This window comes from Scylla paramamosain, chromosome 20, assembly GCF_035594125.1.
Source record: "Scylla paramamosain isolate STU-SP2022 chromosome 20, ASM3559412v1, whole genome shotgun sequence".
Taxonomy (NCBI): domain Eukaryota; kingdom Metazoa; phylum Arthropoda; class Malacostraca; order Decapoda; family Portunidae; genus Scylla; species Scylla paramamosain.
The window spans coordinates 22,199,379-22,215,103 of record NC_087170.1 but is presented as its reverse complement, the minus strand read 5'-3'; the positions used below and the strand labels follow the sequence as shown (position 1 = coordinate 22,215,103).

The 15,725-nt window shown below is 40.1% G+C and overlaps 2 protein-coding genes across 2 annotated transcripts in view; one reads left to right on the top strand and one right to left on the bottom strand.

The window, feature by feature from the left end:
* The window catches only part of LOC135110652 (uncharacterized), a 205,615-nt gene extending 202,155 nt beyond the window's left edge, over positions 1-3,460 (top strand). Inside the window, exon 4 of the transcript XR_010273344.1 lies at positions 3,266-3,460. The gene's annotated coding sequence lies outside the window, so the exon portion shown is untranslated. The remainder of the gene's footprint in view (positions 1-3,265) is intronic.
* The window catches only part of LOC135110646 (unconventional myosin ID-like), a 68,629-nt gene continuing 54,101 nt past the window's right edge, over positions 1,198-15,725 (bottom strand). The window contains exons 3-20 of the mRNA XM_064023180.1: positions 15,008-15,203; positions 13,342-13,561; positions 11,975-12,190; positions 11,622-11,825; positions 10,915-11,119; positions 10,320-10,489; positions 9,925-10,034; positions 9,471-9,621; positions 8,832-8,990; positions 8,245-8,330; positions 7,932-8,094; positions 7,560-7,726; positions 6,220-6,385; positions 5,580-5,735; positions 5,027-5,167; positions 4,683-4,831; positions 4,330-4,446; positions 1,198-3,177 (exon numbers count right to left, since the gene is read on the bottom strand). Of these exons, the coding sequence (XP_063879250.1) occupies positions 2,886-3,177; positions 4,330-4,446; positions 4,683-4,831; positions 5,027-5,167; positions 5,580-5,735; positions 6,220-6,385; positions 7,560-7,726; positions 7,932-8,094; positions 8,245-8,330; positions 8,832-8,990; positions 9,471-9,621; positions 9,925-10,034; positions 10,320-10,489; positions 10,915-11,119; positions 11,622-11,825; positions 11,975-12,190; positions 13,342-13,561; positions 15,008-15,203 (3,068 nt within the window). The 3' untranslated portion in view covers positions 1,198-2,885. The remainder of the gene's footprint in view (positions 3,178-4,329; positions 4,447-4,682; positions 4,832-5,026; positions 5,168-5,579; positions 5,736-6,219; positions 6,386-7,559; positions 7,727-7,931; positions 8,095-8,244; positions 8,331-8,831; positions 8,991-9,470; positions 9,622-9,924; positions 10,035-10,319; positions 10,490-10,914; positions 11,120-11,621; positions 11,826-11,974; positions 12,191-13,341; positions 13,562-15,007; positions 15,204-15,725) is intronic.

The window sequence follows — 15,725 nt, the reverse complement described above, 5'->3', positions numbered from 1 at the left end:
ATGTTGCCTCACCGCTCCGTCTCGCCCACGAAAATATACGCGCCTCCCGGACCGACTGTTTATCTTCTCTCTTCGCCGCCAACAAACGAAGACCAAGAAGCATGTCCCGGGAGAACTGACGACGCCTCTCCCTCCTCTCTCTCTCTCTCTCTCTCTCTCTCTCTCTCTCTCTATTCGTCGCCCCCTCCTCCCCCCCAAATATTTGCAGTGGTAAAAGGGGAGGAACGTTGAACAGAGAAAGGAGAAAGAGGAACATGCGAAAGAGGAGGAGAATAGGAAGAGGCATATCGGCGGAGAGAGAGAGAGAGAGAGAGAGAGAGAGAGAGAGAGAGAGAGAGAGAGAGAGAGAGAGAGAGAGAGAGAGAGAGAGGGGGGGGGGGGAGGAAGTGGAATCTGGAATGAAACTTCAATAAAAAAATATATAATAATAAAATTTAGAAAGGAAAGCAAAGGAGTGAGAAGTAAGGGAGAAAAAGAAAAATGAGAGGAGGAGAAAGAAGAATTAAGAAGAGGAAGAGGAGAAGTAATAGAAGGGTAATAGAGAAGAGAACCCTTTACTCCCCACTTCCTCTACCACCACTACCACCACCACCACCACAACCTCCTCCGTCAGGGCTCGTGTTGACTTAAGCATCGTCTCCCACAAAGCGCCGCTGCCGCCTCGCACACACACCGTTGGGGAAAAGTGGTGGTCGCCATTAATACCTGAGCAGCAAGAGAGAGAGAGAGAGAGAGAGAGAGAGAGAGAGAGAGAGAAGGGGAGGGTCGGGGTAGGATTCGGGAGGATCAAGGGAAGAGGGTGTGGTTAGCTACTACTATGGCTTAAGAATATTCTTATCACTGCAATACACAGGATAGGTTTTGTCACTCGAATATCTGTGGTATTATTAATATTATTAGTGTTTAGGCGTCATACTTATACCTTCTTCTTAAATGCTCCGTCATGCTTAACAAATTCTTAATAGTGTTCCCTTAATACACAGGAAATTTCACAACATTGTCACTTGTAAGCTGGAAAGATCTTGAATATTGTTAGTAGTTCTTATTAGACTTTACAGTTACAGATTTTTTAGACCTGGGAAAGAATTAATTAACAACATAGGCTGTGCTCATTGTGAATTTGTTGCTCCAGGATGCCAAGAAGGAAATTCCATGTTTGATTCCTCAGTACCAGTGATGGAAGATTTAAAATCAAACTATTTGATAATTTATTTATTTTCCAAACAAATGTATATAAAGTATTCAAAAGTATCAGGCACTTATTACAAGAAATATCCCCAAAACATGTAGCTATGCTGTGTTTTGAAGAGTAGAAGTTGTTGGAACCAAAAAAGATTGCAACCACTAAAAGGACAGCACAGATAAAAAGGGAAATGAATATAACTAATGATTATGTAGATACAAGCTGTGTGTGCATAGTGGTTAATATCTTTGATCTCCATAGGCAGGTCCATTAAGATACAAGTCTGTATACCAGGCTGGCATCCCCCTATGTGGGGGTGCAGCTAAGACAGAGATAATCAATTATAAACCTGGAAGCCTGGCTACTTCTGTTGAAGTAAATTTTATTTTCAGCATGTTTTATGTACATAAATATTTAACAGTACTCTTTCACCCCACACAAATGGCACAGAATTACTCATACATTTTGCAAACTATAGAAAAATATACAGGACGTGTTTTAAACTTAATAGAGAAATGCACCATTATTTATTAAGTACAGGGTTATATGCTGCAATATTATATGATACAGTGATGAGGAGCTTGTTGGTGCAACAACCATAGGCAATGCTATTTATTATGTTTGAAGGCCTCATGGACTGATTCATCATATTCACTTTGTAAGATAAGGGAAAATGGCACCACAAGCTCAATAATTCATCACTTGTTTCATTATATAAAATATATATTTGTATACATAATTATTTACAAATCGAAGAATACCCATAAGAACACGACAAAAGAACAATTATAGTTCCTGACAACTTTTGAAATGTACAATTTCCATATAATTTAAGAATCAAGAAACTATATTTGTTGTTTGTCATGAGTCCCTAGTCTGCAGTAATTGAATAAGGCTTTGTTCTTCTTACTGCTTTGACTTTGTACATTAAATGCACATTTACAACAAAATATTAGATATTGGTTATTACAACATACATTCAGTGGGAGTATGTCAGATTATATAACCTGTGGCCATTTTGCAGCAAGTTGTTGTTGTTGTTGGCATTGCACCATTTGAATAGATTCTTTCAATCCTAGTAGTTATCATCTTACAAGGCAGCCAGCCCTAAATCTGGTGTGAATAGGATGATGACATCTAGCAGAGCAGTGACATGTTCTCCTCCTGATACCTTTCTTAGTGAGTGCACTCCAACTTGGTGCAGAAACAGCTCACAGAACAATTTGAAGGAAACTTGTAACTATTATAGGATAGGAAAGTCAAGTATTTTGGCTGTTCAGCCATATAAAGCCATGCTATATATATTTGGTAGTTGTTAATGGAAAAATAAACAAAAAAAAAAGCAAGTATAAAAACTTAGAGCTTAAATATGAGCCACAATATTCTATAAAATTAATGTCATCCATCAAAAGTAGAAATAAGGTTAGGAGCTTATCTTGGTCCCTAGAAATACATGAGCCAAGTATGATTGTACACTGTCAGTGTTCAGAAATGAATACTTTATTTGGAGCTATATTAACAAAATGGATGAATGATAGAAAAATTCTGGACCAAGTGCAGGTGCCATGATTCTTCCTTACAAGTCCAAGACACACACACACACACACACACACACACACACACACTGAATCACCTTCCTCACACTGACTACTTAAGCATTACCCTGACTCAACCATCACTCACTCAACCATCACACGGATGTTCAGTACTGTCCAGCGTTGGCATAAAGCCGACCATTCTCATTCCTGTGGAGGTGACTATTTGTGTGTGACTGTCCGTTCATCTTGCTCATAGGGGGAACATTGCTGTAGTTGTGGATCTGATGGCCGTTGGAATTCCTGTGGTGCCCGTTGACAGGGGAGCGGGATGGAGGGGGTGGCGGAGCTTGGCGGGGGTGTGAGGATCTGTGGTTCATGGTGCTTGCTGGGGTAGGAGGTAGTTCCTTGTTGAATGAGGATGGCCAGGAGTACACCAGATCCTTTTTGGAGCCTCGCCTGCAAAGGAGAGAGATATAATGTAATTATTTCAAGGGGTCTGGGGGATTACAATAAACAGAACTAATCTGGGTTTGTTCCTTTGCAGACTGTGGCCCTACTCTTTGCCTGGAATAGAATCGTGGTGAGAACAGGTGATTTCCAGCCGCCACATTACTCCTGGCTGGAGGCAAGGCCATGTTTGGAAAGGCCGTAAGATCATCATCATCATTCTCTTGGTTTGGATTATATTTATTTTAATGGGGGTCCTTCACTTGAAACGTGGCATTTATCTCAAATCATGGATGGACTGATGATGGGTGAGGTTCCTTTTGATCACCATAGTAAGGATCAGCTATCTTCATTTTGGTGCTAAGAGATAATAAAATCAGCTATCTTTGAATGGTATTTCTGTAATGCTATGGTGATTGAAAGGAGCTCAAAACATCATTTCCACTGATAACTTCAAGAAAGAACTTTTGACAAATCCATCATGATAAGAGATAGACAGGTTTCACAGATGAAGCCCTCTTATTGATTCAATGCTCACAGGTGGTCCTTCATGAAAAAACTGAGTGTGTGATCTCAGCGTCCTTTCCAAACTAAACCCTCTGCTTCTGGGTCTTGAAGACAATGAGGTGCTTGTTCGTCATATCTTCTTTTCCCTTCTGTTTCTTTTTCTTTGATGCTCCCTCCCCCCATTATGATAAATTTGAAGATTTGCAAACCTAACCTAACCCAATGCAGAAGATGCAATCCTAGGTTATGTGTCTGGTTGGCTACATTGGCTTGTTTGGATTGTGTTACTAGCCTAACCTAGTGAACGAAGGATATATAAATTGATTTGAACAAGCCAACAAAGTCGACCTTATGTGTAAGTAACCTAAGACTGCATGTTCCAAATTGGGGGTTTCTGCCTCCCAAACCCACCCTAAGACAGCAGGTAAGCAGAGTGGCTTTCAAATTGCCAGCATAACAAGTAACCAAATCCATGATATATATATATATATAATATATATATATATATATATATATATATATATATATATATATATATATATATATATATATATATATATATATATATATATATATATATAATTTCTCAATGCAAGTCAAGGAGTCAAAAAGCAATTAAAAACGTAGAAGAATTATAGACTCGTGCTTGCTTACCTGAATACTGGGAAGGAACCAATGTTGGTCTCCTCCACTGTGATCATCTTGCTCTTGTTGCCAAGCATGCACTGCAGAGTGGATGAAACCACCACACGCAGCTCAGTTCGGTTCAGGCTGTTTTAAGGAAACGTGAAATTTCTGATTCAATTTCAGTTTGAGAATAGCAAATTTTACTTAAATTTCCTGCAAGCATAATTAGTATGTCCAACTTGTTATTATCAACTGATCTATTTCCTCAACTAAAAAAGGTCATTGATAAAATTAAATAAATAAGAATAAATAAAAACAAATATCTAATGATTAATAATATCAATTAACCTAAATTCTGATTTGTATACAAAGACACTCACATTTGGTACTGACGCAGCAGTAAGCCTGTCAGTTCTCCAACTCTGTTGGCATTGACCTGGGACGTCAAGGAAACAACCAGGTCATTTCCACCTCTCAGATGGATGATTACCAGCTGATCCTGTCCAGGGCTTACACTGATCCCACTGACCTGATGACAAATGTTTTTTTAGATGAGTTGATCATTGGCCAAGAAATTGAGGTTATTTACAATTTACTTCACCCACACAGTTGGTTCTCTGTGAAGCATCTCTCTTGTACACAGCACCACACAAGTACTTTTAAATTACTGACTTTTTATTAATCAAGTTGCATCCTCTCTCTCATGCCAAAAAGGCATGCTTACCTCAAGAATGGGAATGGGAGACCTAAGAGGCTTAAAAGTCTTGCTGTGCAACTTGTAGATGTGTTTGTCCGTGACCACCATGCCTCGTTCAGCCATCTTGTCTTTCTTGTTGATCTTGCGCACCAGGCTTGAGAACAGGACCTGAGTCGACAGTTGAAACCATTACGTGTCCATGAGAAAAATGTGTGCCCATACTTATTTTACATGCATGATATAAAATTGAAAGATAAAAAAAAAAAAAAAAGAGGAGGAAAGTTCTTACCCCAAGCAAATGAACTCTAGAATATATATATTACTTGCCCAATTTAAGTTACCCTGATCTTTTCATGCATTTAAAAGATATGTAGTAAAAAAAGAGATCCTCAAGAAGCAGCTACTTTATCTTCTCCAAGACAGACTGACCTCCCTACCACTTCCACCCAGTTTTTTCTATTCCTACATGGTGGTTAACAATCTCACATTTCCCACATACCCTACCTACTATGTGCTTCCTCAGTAAAGCCTCTCTCTCTGTTTATATTATCATCATACAGAGTTGTATGTCAGCACTCACCTCCCTAAAGCCATCCTTGTTGCGCATATTCCTCAAAGCTGACTGGAAGGTGGAGGCCTCTGGGTTCTCTTTGGTTGAGGCCAAGTAGTTGCCCTCCCAGTTCTCCCGCACTCCCCAGTCCACTCTCTTGCCCATCAGAGCGTCTCCGGCAATCACCTGGCACCGAAATATTACTTGTAAGGTTTTGTTACCAATGCATTCGGAATTTCCTTGCTGATTTTCTGTACTCAAAAACAGTAATGTACACAATTCTTTCAAGTTTTCTGGATATTAGAAAATTGAGCATACTTAGTGATAGATAGTAGACAGATATATAATAATCTCTTTTGCATTCCTTAAGTACTCTGGGATATATTTCATCTGGTCCTGGTGTCTTGAATTTTTTTAGCCTATGTCTCCTGTTCCACTATCTCCTTAGTTATGGAAATATGTCAGCTTCTCATTCTCATCTGCTCTAAACATCTGTTAACTCATCCAGTCATTTAACTTATTTTAACTTATCCATATAATCTTGTGTACACACCAAGACAGATGGAAGTAAAAGATGCACTTAATAGGTTTTCTTAAAAAAAAGTAATTCCTAAGCAAGCAAATACAGCAGCAATCCACGAGATAAAGTGTGCATATATATGATTGTCACCTTGATGCGCAGCTGTGGCCACTCTGACTTGGGCACGTTGGAGAGGATCATGTGAGCACGCCATCGGTTGTGGATGCTCTGGAAGTCTGACACCATGGAGCGCAGCACGAGTGGTGGGGCTGGCCAGCGTATGTGCTTCCCATAGTCTGGCATCTGCTTCACATTCCTGTGGGAGAGAGAACCATCCTCTCTCTCAGCTCATGTTCTTCCCCCTAACTGGTATGTTTTATCATTAGCACCATATAAAATATATGAAGTAAATAAATAAATGCGACTGGTAACAAAAATAGCTGTAACATAATTTAGAAATTATATTTTATATAATCAACAAATTTCCAAGTGACTGTAACACCTACAAAATTAAAGATATGAAATCTTTATGATCCTTCAATGATGAAAGTTTTTAATCCTTTTTAGTTTATATACTACAAGAGTTGTCCTCTACAACCAAATTTTGAGTCAAATTATGAGTAATCAGTTTTTACATATCAATATGTATATGATGACTGATAATTCTACTTTCAGTAGACCAACTAATACTACTTTAGTAGTTCAAATCAATGAGATGAAGTGAGGCACACATCCCAACAGCTGTGTATCATCACATACTTTATTTGTGAATTCCAAAATTATTTTAGGTGCAGTTTGAACTAGTAATAATTAGTAATATCGCAAACTAAACTCTTAGGGTTCAACATATTATACACTATACATTTATTTCAACAGTAGGTATTTATGTGTACTTTGGGATGAGCCATGAGGTTTGGAATAGTAAAATCTTATTACTTTGGGTTGAAAGATCAGTGTGGAAAGCAAAGGAACAGCTACACTAGAAGTCTACCTATATGGTTTGGGGGAGAACACATGTTCCTTACATGGGACTGTACCCTTCAATGTGCTTGGGACTGTACCCTTCAATGTGCTGTTTCTCACACTTCATCATCTCCCACAAGGCCTGCCGAGCCCTGACAGTTTTGTTTTAAGGAAAAGTTTGAGTTGCTAGATTGGAAATACTCCTGTAAATCAATAACTGATCTACACTAAAAAAAATCTACAATTTTGTGCAGTAAACACATTAGAATTGTTTTAAGATTTTAAAGCCAATGTAATCAAATTAGGAAAACAAAATTAGTGTGTGTGTGTACACATACCAAGTGCAGTGATAAGCTGATTAACTTTTATCATTAGTAACGTAAAATGATGGCCAGCAAACAGCCAGATCTTAAAAATGTAATGCATGATAAATATTAAAAATAAATAAGATAATATGAAGAGACCAAGATGATAACCATAACGGAAAGAGAAAATGATGATACGAAGCAATACAGATGCACACTCACCTGAAGACTCTGTTTAGTTCCAGCATGTAGGTTCTCATCTTGTAGAGGCGGTAATGTCTCAAGATCTTGATGGCTGCCAGCATGCGGCGGTAGTTCAGGCGACAGATGGCACCACGCCACATTTTTTGCAAGAAGATCACAATGCCAGGGATCAACTTTGCCCGTGCCTGAGGATAAAGATTATCGTGATTATCGTGGTCTCTGGAATTGAGGCCCTGATATCCCGTAGTAGACCCATTGCTCGCCCCCACCCCCACCCCGCTAACTTGCTCTCTCTGTCACACCTATTGATTTTCTCTACTAGATACTAAAAATCTCTCATGTTGCAATATTTGGAACTAATACACTAGGACGTGCTTGCACTAGCATTACCTGTTCAAGAGCAAAGAGTGTCTGTGGGGAGCGCACAAAGATCTTGGTCTTGCCATACTTGACGTCACTGGTGAAGCCTTGCTCCTCTACCAAGATTTTTGTTCCCTCATGGTCTGTTCCGCCATGGAAGTTTGGCCACGTGTACTGTGATATCATCTTGTACCTGGAATAAAACATCAATCCATGAATCTTATGTAATAACTGTGGCACAGTGATTGATGCATGTACTCCTTATAATTTGGATGTTTTAACAATAATCACTCCCTCAATTTTGTCTGTGTTTTTGGTTTCACATTTCAAATAATTACAATACCTCCTCAGGAACCGATCATAGCTTTGTCTGTATGCAAAGCCAGCTCTCCTTACACGCAGGTTCTCCACAAGACCAAGATAGTTGACCTGTTTAAAAGATAATTTCATTAAGTTACTACAATTTTTTATCACAACACGACCTATAAAAAAAACCTAAACTCAGATTAGAAGTACCACACCCTGTTTCATAAAGAATGAAAGGAGTTTGGAATGAGTGTATTGGAAAAAAGTGGTCCGAAAATTCTCAAAAACAGTATCAGATATAAATAAATATACGGAAACAGATCTTCTTTCAAACAGCAATATAAGAATCAGGTGGACTATACCAACTGGTTCTATGTATTCATCAAAGTATGAAAACAAAACAAAAAAGTATTCATTTGCATAATAGGCTGCCATTTCTTTGAAGCTGATAACACAGGGCAGCAGAAAAGAACCGACAACACAAACCCGTAAAACACAGAACTGGCAAGCACAAACCTGGTGAGTGAACATGGTAATATATAACAAAAGAGAAAAACCGCCAACACAAAGGAAAAAGTATACACTTCATCTGATCCATAAAAGACAAAACCAGTAAGCACAAACCTGGTGAGTGACACGCTCTTCGTCAAAGATGACAGGAGACTTCTGTTCATTGGGTTTGATGCAGCGGATGTAGTAGGGTTCCTTGCAGGCCAGATTTTTGACCAGGGCAATCATGGAGTTCTTGAAGAGAGTCCCGGCTGTCAGGGGGCGCTTTGTTGTCTGAAAGTGGAAATGGATAAGTGATGAGATCTGAAAGTTTCCATTCATACAAAAAATTCTCTCTTAAACAGGAAACATCTGTTCACACAAAAAAAATTCTCTTCATTAAACAGGAAACAAGTGTAAGTATGGTGGATATTGGGAAGTTGTTATATTGCAATCTCTCTCTCTCTCTCTCTCTCTCTCTCTCTCTCTCTCTCTCTCTCTCTCTCTCTCTCTCTCTCTCTCTCTCTCTCTCTCTCTCTCTCTCTCTCTCCCTCCTTGATGTCTGTATTCCCTTTATGCCATGATGACAACTACTACTAATAAGAGCAGGAATGGAGGACCAGGAATTTCTTTACTTCAGAATTTACATGCCACCAAAACAAGACTGGAAGAACCTCCTATCTTTATAAATTTCTCAATCTTCACTTTTCCATACATGGAAATATGCTGTATAAATGCATCAACGTTATGAACAATTAGCCAAGCCTCACTCACCATAGTGATGTCTTGTGCTCCCTCTGGCCACATCTCAGAGATGACTGGGTCTGAGGAGCTGTACATCAAGCGCTTGAAGTCTTGGAAGAGTGTATCCCTGTTCTTCTCCAGGAAACCCATGATGCTGTACACTACATCACCTGCATAGTGCCTGTGGGAATAAGCAGTAAGTAAGCTTGTGCTGAACTAGTTCGGAAAAACTGAGAAAACAAGTACAGCATAGATGTCTTCTAGGGAAAAGGAAATCCAGATACAATACCAGATACCAGATACAACAACAGCCACACACTGTAGTAGAGGAGTGCTCATTTCTCCTTAAAAATAAAGTGGACTTCACATCATCTAATGGATGAATATTGTGGATTTTCATTAGAAGCTCCTTAACAGATGCATACAGATGTATAATGAATTGATCAAGAAATAACAAGCTGCGAGCTGCAAAGCAAACACTTACTTTATTCGGAACTCCTCCACGTGCTTGAGTTCCTTGTCCATAGGGGAGAGTTTGCGCGTGGTGAAGTGCTTGTGGCCCTTCAGCTTGTTCTCCATGGCCTCCAGCAGCATCTGAGGAAAAAGGATTGTCTTATTCACTACTTCATAACTTTTGTTTACATAATCTATTTTTTGTTTATGAAATTCAAGCATGACGAGGCTGTATGATATATTTTCTATTAGAGTATCGTGTAAATACTGTTTGAAAGATGATTAAAAAACTCTTTGAGGGGTTTCCAGCTCCCCTCCGTTACCACAGGTGATATAGCCTTGTACAATATTTACCTTCAAACATATTTAAACATATTTACTGCCAAGGTGCACATATATCAACATCATCTTCAGGAATTTACTAACCTCGTCAGTGATTTTGCCCACGTTGAGACACGCTTCATCAGTGATGGCTATGATACCCTTGTGCTGCTGCTCCACCAGGTCACAAATGATCTGGTTGTTGAAATACTCAATGTTCTGCCAGGCAATACCTTCCCTCTTGTACTCCTCCTGCTCCTGTTTTAACACCAGCTCTGTGAGAGGATGGGAGAAGGAAACATGCTGTAAATTTTAAATATCCATAGGAGAGGGAGAGGCTCACATATTACACAACTATTTTTGCAGTTAATGAAAATTCAGGGAATATGATCGGACAAAATGCAATCTGGTTATCAAACAACTTTCTACAAAGGGCAACTGCCTTCAGCAACTTTTCATATAAATGCAACAGTACCTAAAAAAATGTGTGCTGAATTCTCACTGATACATTCTAAACTGGATGAAGAACCTGTTAAGATCACTTGATTCACGGGACCTGCATCAAGACGTAAGAGAGAAGAACGTTTCCTCTTGCTTTTAAAACCTATCTATATATATATATATATATATATATATGTACTCTTTTTTACCTTTGCTTCCTCTCATAACAACAAATAATTAAGCAGAGATTTGCACTCACCAATAAAAAGCTGTTGTAGTTTCTCATTACAGTAATTGATGCAGAACTGCTCGAAGCTGTTTCGCTCAAATATTTCAAAGCCATAGATGTCAAGGACGCCTATGACAGTGTTGTACTTGTAGCGAGCAGCAACACCCTCGTAGCGGACCTCTATGGCACTGTTCACCCCATCCACGATGAACGAGAAGAGTCGCTCGTATATGGCCTGCATGAAACATTTTGTTCAAATTAACTGGCTGGTTAATTTTTCTACACACAAGTGACTAAGAACCAGGGATTTATGAGTAAACTGTGAAAAATATTACTGATCACCTTGAATCAGAAAAGCAAGTGTTGTATATATATATATATATATATATATATATATATATATATATATATATATATATATATATATATATATATATATATATATATATATATATATATATATATATAAAGATAATGCTGAAACATTTGCATTTCCATCCAAGGACTAGAGGTTAGGTTTACATTAATTCATTTTATGTCATTGCTAATTGCTTCATTATGTTAATCATGATTTAAGAAAGCTCAGAAATATAGTCACTCAAAATTGTTAGGCTCTGGTTACTCCATAAAACCTAAGACAACTCATGAAAACAAACTTTATCATAAACAACAAGATAAGAAAGCAGCAGTTCCCCAACCTTTGCTCAAGTGAACATCTAAACACACAACAGTCTTACCTTTGCAAAGGCATCTCGCCCAAAGCTTGCCTGGCTGTCATTGTGGCGCTTCTCCATCACTTCTCCGCGGACAGCAATCACACGATGGCAGAGTGCCTTCTTCACTTCCTCTGGAGACACTCTGAGCAGCTCTGCAATGCTGTTCACCTCTTGTGGGTTCTGAATTTGTGTCTCATCCCCACCAGAACTGAACTCAATATTGCCCTATGGGGAAAAACATTTGATTTACATTCTCAAGTTACTAATGAGGAAAAATTTTAAGTATATGTACACAATCATATAAAAAGAACTTCCCAAGACTATATACATAAAAAAATATATATAACTAAATAACCCATAATGTGACAACTCACAAGATGGAGTATGGCCCCAACAATTCTCCAGATGGCATCCACTTGGTCTCCTGTGAAGCCAAGTGTCTTGAAGGCCTGCTGGCATGCCTTGTAGTCTGCCTTGTCTGCAATAGAGTCCACCCGGGGACTGCCACCCTGACGGATGAAGTGGTAGGCGTTCACGTTGCGCTTCAACTTCAATCGTGACAACTCTGCGTCTGTCGCGCCGAAGAGCACCTGCGGAATTGTGGACGCTGGGTTATGAAATAAGTTTTTGTGTTTTGTTTATCCTCTGATTGCTGATATCTATTGTATGTACTCTGTGTAGCAAAAAACTACATACACCAATCACTTTCCTCAATTCCTATGCTTCAAGAGCACAGTGCTGTGGATGTTGCTGTGTAGGGTGTAGTGTTGGTGGATAGAGATGGCTTGGGAGTTGCAATTTTCTATAAATCATTGACAATCTGAGGCATTAAAAGGCCTTGTAGGAAGCTGGAAGCCAGAGTCTCCAACATGTCCAGTCTACGCAGCTTTTGTGTTATGGTGCGAGACATGTCATGCCTCCCTGCTTCTCCTGGGTGGCTGTGCTGAGACTTTTAGAGGTGTGAAGTCTTGTACATTTTTGTATGGATGCCCAAGTGACTGTGCCTGACGAGTGAGTGGACAGTGTGTGCCACATTAGTGACTGCCTCTGGTGTGGGGAGTCCTGCGAGTCACGAAACAACTGTGCCCCTGTTCTCTGGTGATGAAATATATGCCTGTGCTGGGCATGTAGTTTTTGCTTGTCCTTGCCTCACACCCCATTGCTATTCTGAACCCCTGTGAGTTGCTTCCACCTGTATCGTGGCACCTGGTAACGGAGTGGGTGCTGTCCTGACTACTCCCCACTTTGAGTTGCTGCCTGCCCAGGTATATGAGTGTTACTAGTGGCTGGTTGGCTGTTGGTGGCAATGCAAGCAAGTGGTGGATGCTGCAACAATACATTTTCACATTCACGATAAACAAAATTAAAAAGACAAGTACCCTATCTTGTTGATTCTATTACTCAATGTAGCACCTCCCTTTGGCTCTTATGATACCTACGAGAATACATATAGCAGGCCAATGTAGACTTGGGTGGTCTCTAGTCCTTACTGCCCAGCCAGTATATTCTTTCTATAGTTTAGTTACTTGCCAGATAGAAATTTCTATCGTCTTACCGGCCACATACAGTCAACACTCACTTGCCTGATAGAATGAGTGGTAGTTTCTTTCCCCCCTGCTAGATTTAGTTGTTTCTATTCTTCATTACTCACCCATTTTACTCTTCCACAATTTCATTATAATTCTTGAAAACTGGTACAGATTTCTACCTGTCCTGGCCACTACAGTCAATCTCCACTCACCTGATAGAACGAGTGAAAGTTCCTCTCGCCTTGCTGCTGGAGGACAACCCGTGACTTCTCCAGGAGGTAATTCTGAACGTGGCCACCAATTGGGTCCCCCTTGAAGTCGAAGTTAATGTCCATGTACTTCCCAAAGCGTGAGGAGTTGTCATTTCTGTTGGTCTTGGCATTTCCAAACGCCTCCAGGATGGCATTGGACTGCAGCAGGATGTTCTTGACTCTGAAGGCGAGCAAAGTTTATAATTAAGCACGAAATATAATACTGAAAAATCATGGACTGATCTGGAAAATGTTTGTGACTCAATTTTATTACCAAGAAATTTGTGCCTTTAAAATATTTCCACCATGACTTAACAGTAAAGAATGGATTGCAGGTATGCTGGCGTTACCTAAGAAACACCAAGATAAAATGAAACACGTATGAAGAAGGACGGATGTGAAGCAAGACTGGAGAATGAAGAAATGAATAAGGAAGAGGCACGAGCAGCAGCAAGATTTCTCCCAGTGATTAATATCTTCCCTTCTGAATGAAGAGTGATCATCTTCCACAAAAGGGTTGGTGGCCTTCAGGTATACGAAAGATCTCCCATGCCCTCCCCTCCCTGACTGCTATGTAATGCACTGTCTGTCTTCCTCCTATTCAACACGATCAGCTGAGTTGACAGACCACCACCGCCATGACCACAAGGTACAGTCTCAGGGGAACCACGAGTGTCTGACCCTGCAAGAATATTCATATCTATTGGCATTTCGATAATATATTTAAGTCCTTTCTACAGCGTTCAGAAGTAGAAAAAATGATAATACAAGCCAGTAGAAGTACTACCTGAGCAGGCAGGCATCAGGTGAAGTTAACACGTGGTCCACCCGCAGCCGTTCCATCCAGACAACACGGTGATGGAGGAGAGGAGACTGGTTCTCTAGCTTTTTCCACAATACTGTTATGCCTTACTACTGCTCGTCTTTCTTGTTTTATTCGAAGAAGAGCTTCTTTCTACTTTTTTTTCATATTTCATTCCAGTTATGTGATGGATATTTTAAGACCGTGACTTAATTACCTGCGTATTTTTTTCTTCCTGATCGGAGAATTATTTACTTTATTAATTTGATATACTCCTTACTATTACAATGTTGAGAATGTTCATTGTCACAGTAGAGGGGTGCGTGACCTGCTGTGGTGCGGCGCGGTGACGCAAACACTGCGGTGTTCGAAACAGCGGAACTCGTGACTAGTTAGAAACTGCAGGTGAATACCTCAACACAAACCACACTATATTGCTGTCGATTGTGTGTTCCAATTCTTCCGCTTTCTCTTTTATTCTCTTTCACCCTGCAGGGCTGCATCACGCAGGTCACGGCTGCCCTTCAGGCAAGGTTAACCTATGTACACTGCATGCACCGCCGCGTCCTCCGCGCACCACATCCCCTGACACCCGCGGAAGCCTTATTGACCTTCCTCTCACCTACATCGGGGAAAACGTAAACCAATACAAAAACAACAATGTGAGGAGGATTACTGTGATAGACTGGCAAAAGTACCCAACATTAGAGATTTCGTATAATAAATATACAATTACACTAATGACGTGCTTTAATGTTCTCAGCCTCGGTGATTCACCCCATCTTCGTGGCACCGTGGCCCTGTGGCACCCGCGCCCCACCTCACCTCTCCACCTCCTGTTGGCCGGCCACGTTCGTGACGGCGGCGATGTATCTCATGATAATCTTGGACGCCTCGGTCTTGCCGGAGCCTGACTCGCCGGAGATGACGATGCAGGTGTCCTTCCCCCGCCGCTTCATGGCCTTGTACGCGGCATCGGCAATGGCGAAGATATGTGGCGGCCGCTCGAAGATTTCGCGACCTGTAGGCAGCGACACAAGGATAAACACACAAGAATAACACCTCTTAACCCCTCACTATATAAATCGATCTATCTATGTCCAAATGAAATGCTATAGTTGGTCAGGAACTCGTTGAACTAAATAAGTATAATATTTCTTAAGAGCTGAGTGTTGGGAAGCCTATATATAACAACTAAGATAAAACCAGTATAAATAGCACCGCGTATCCTCAAGATTATGGAGCTATAGTTGACTTTCAATGGTCGTGACGGTGAACAGAAAAGGATGAATGATTCAAAACAACAGATTATTCAGCCCTGAAATAAAGAAAATGAAAACGACAATTACTGCGTAATTTATACACACTGCTGAACGATTAACTTCTTAAAATTTATGCGAACTATCAACAAGAATGGATTGCATGCCTCGTGTGAAAACATTTAAGAAAGACTGACCTGACCGCTGAGGTTGAGAAACTCGTAACTTACTAAACTTGGGAGAGAATTTTGTGACACGTGTATGATGAAGTCAGTCGAGTATTG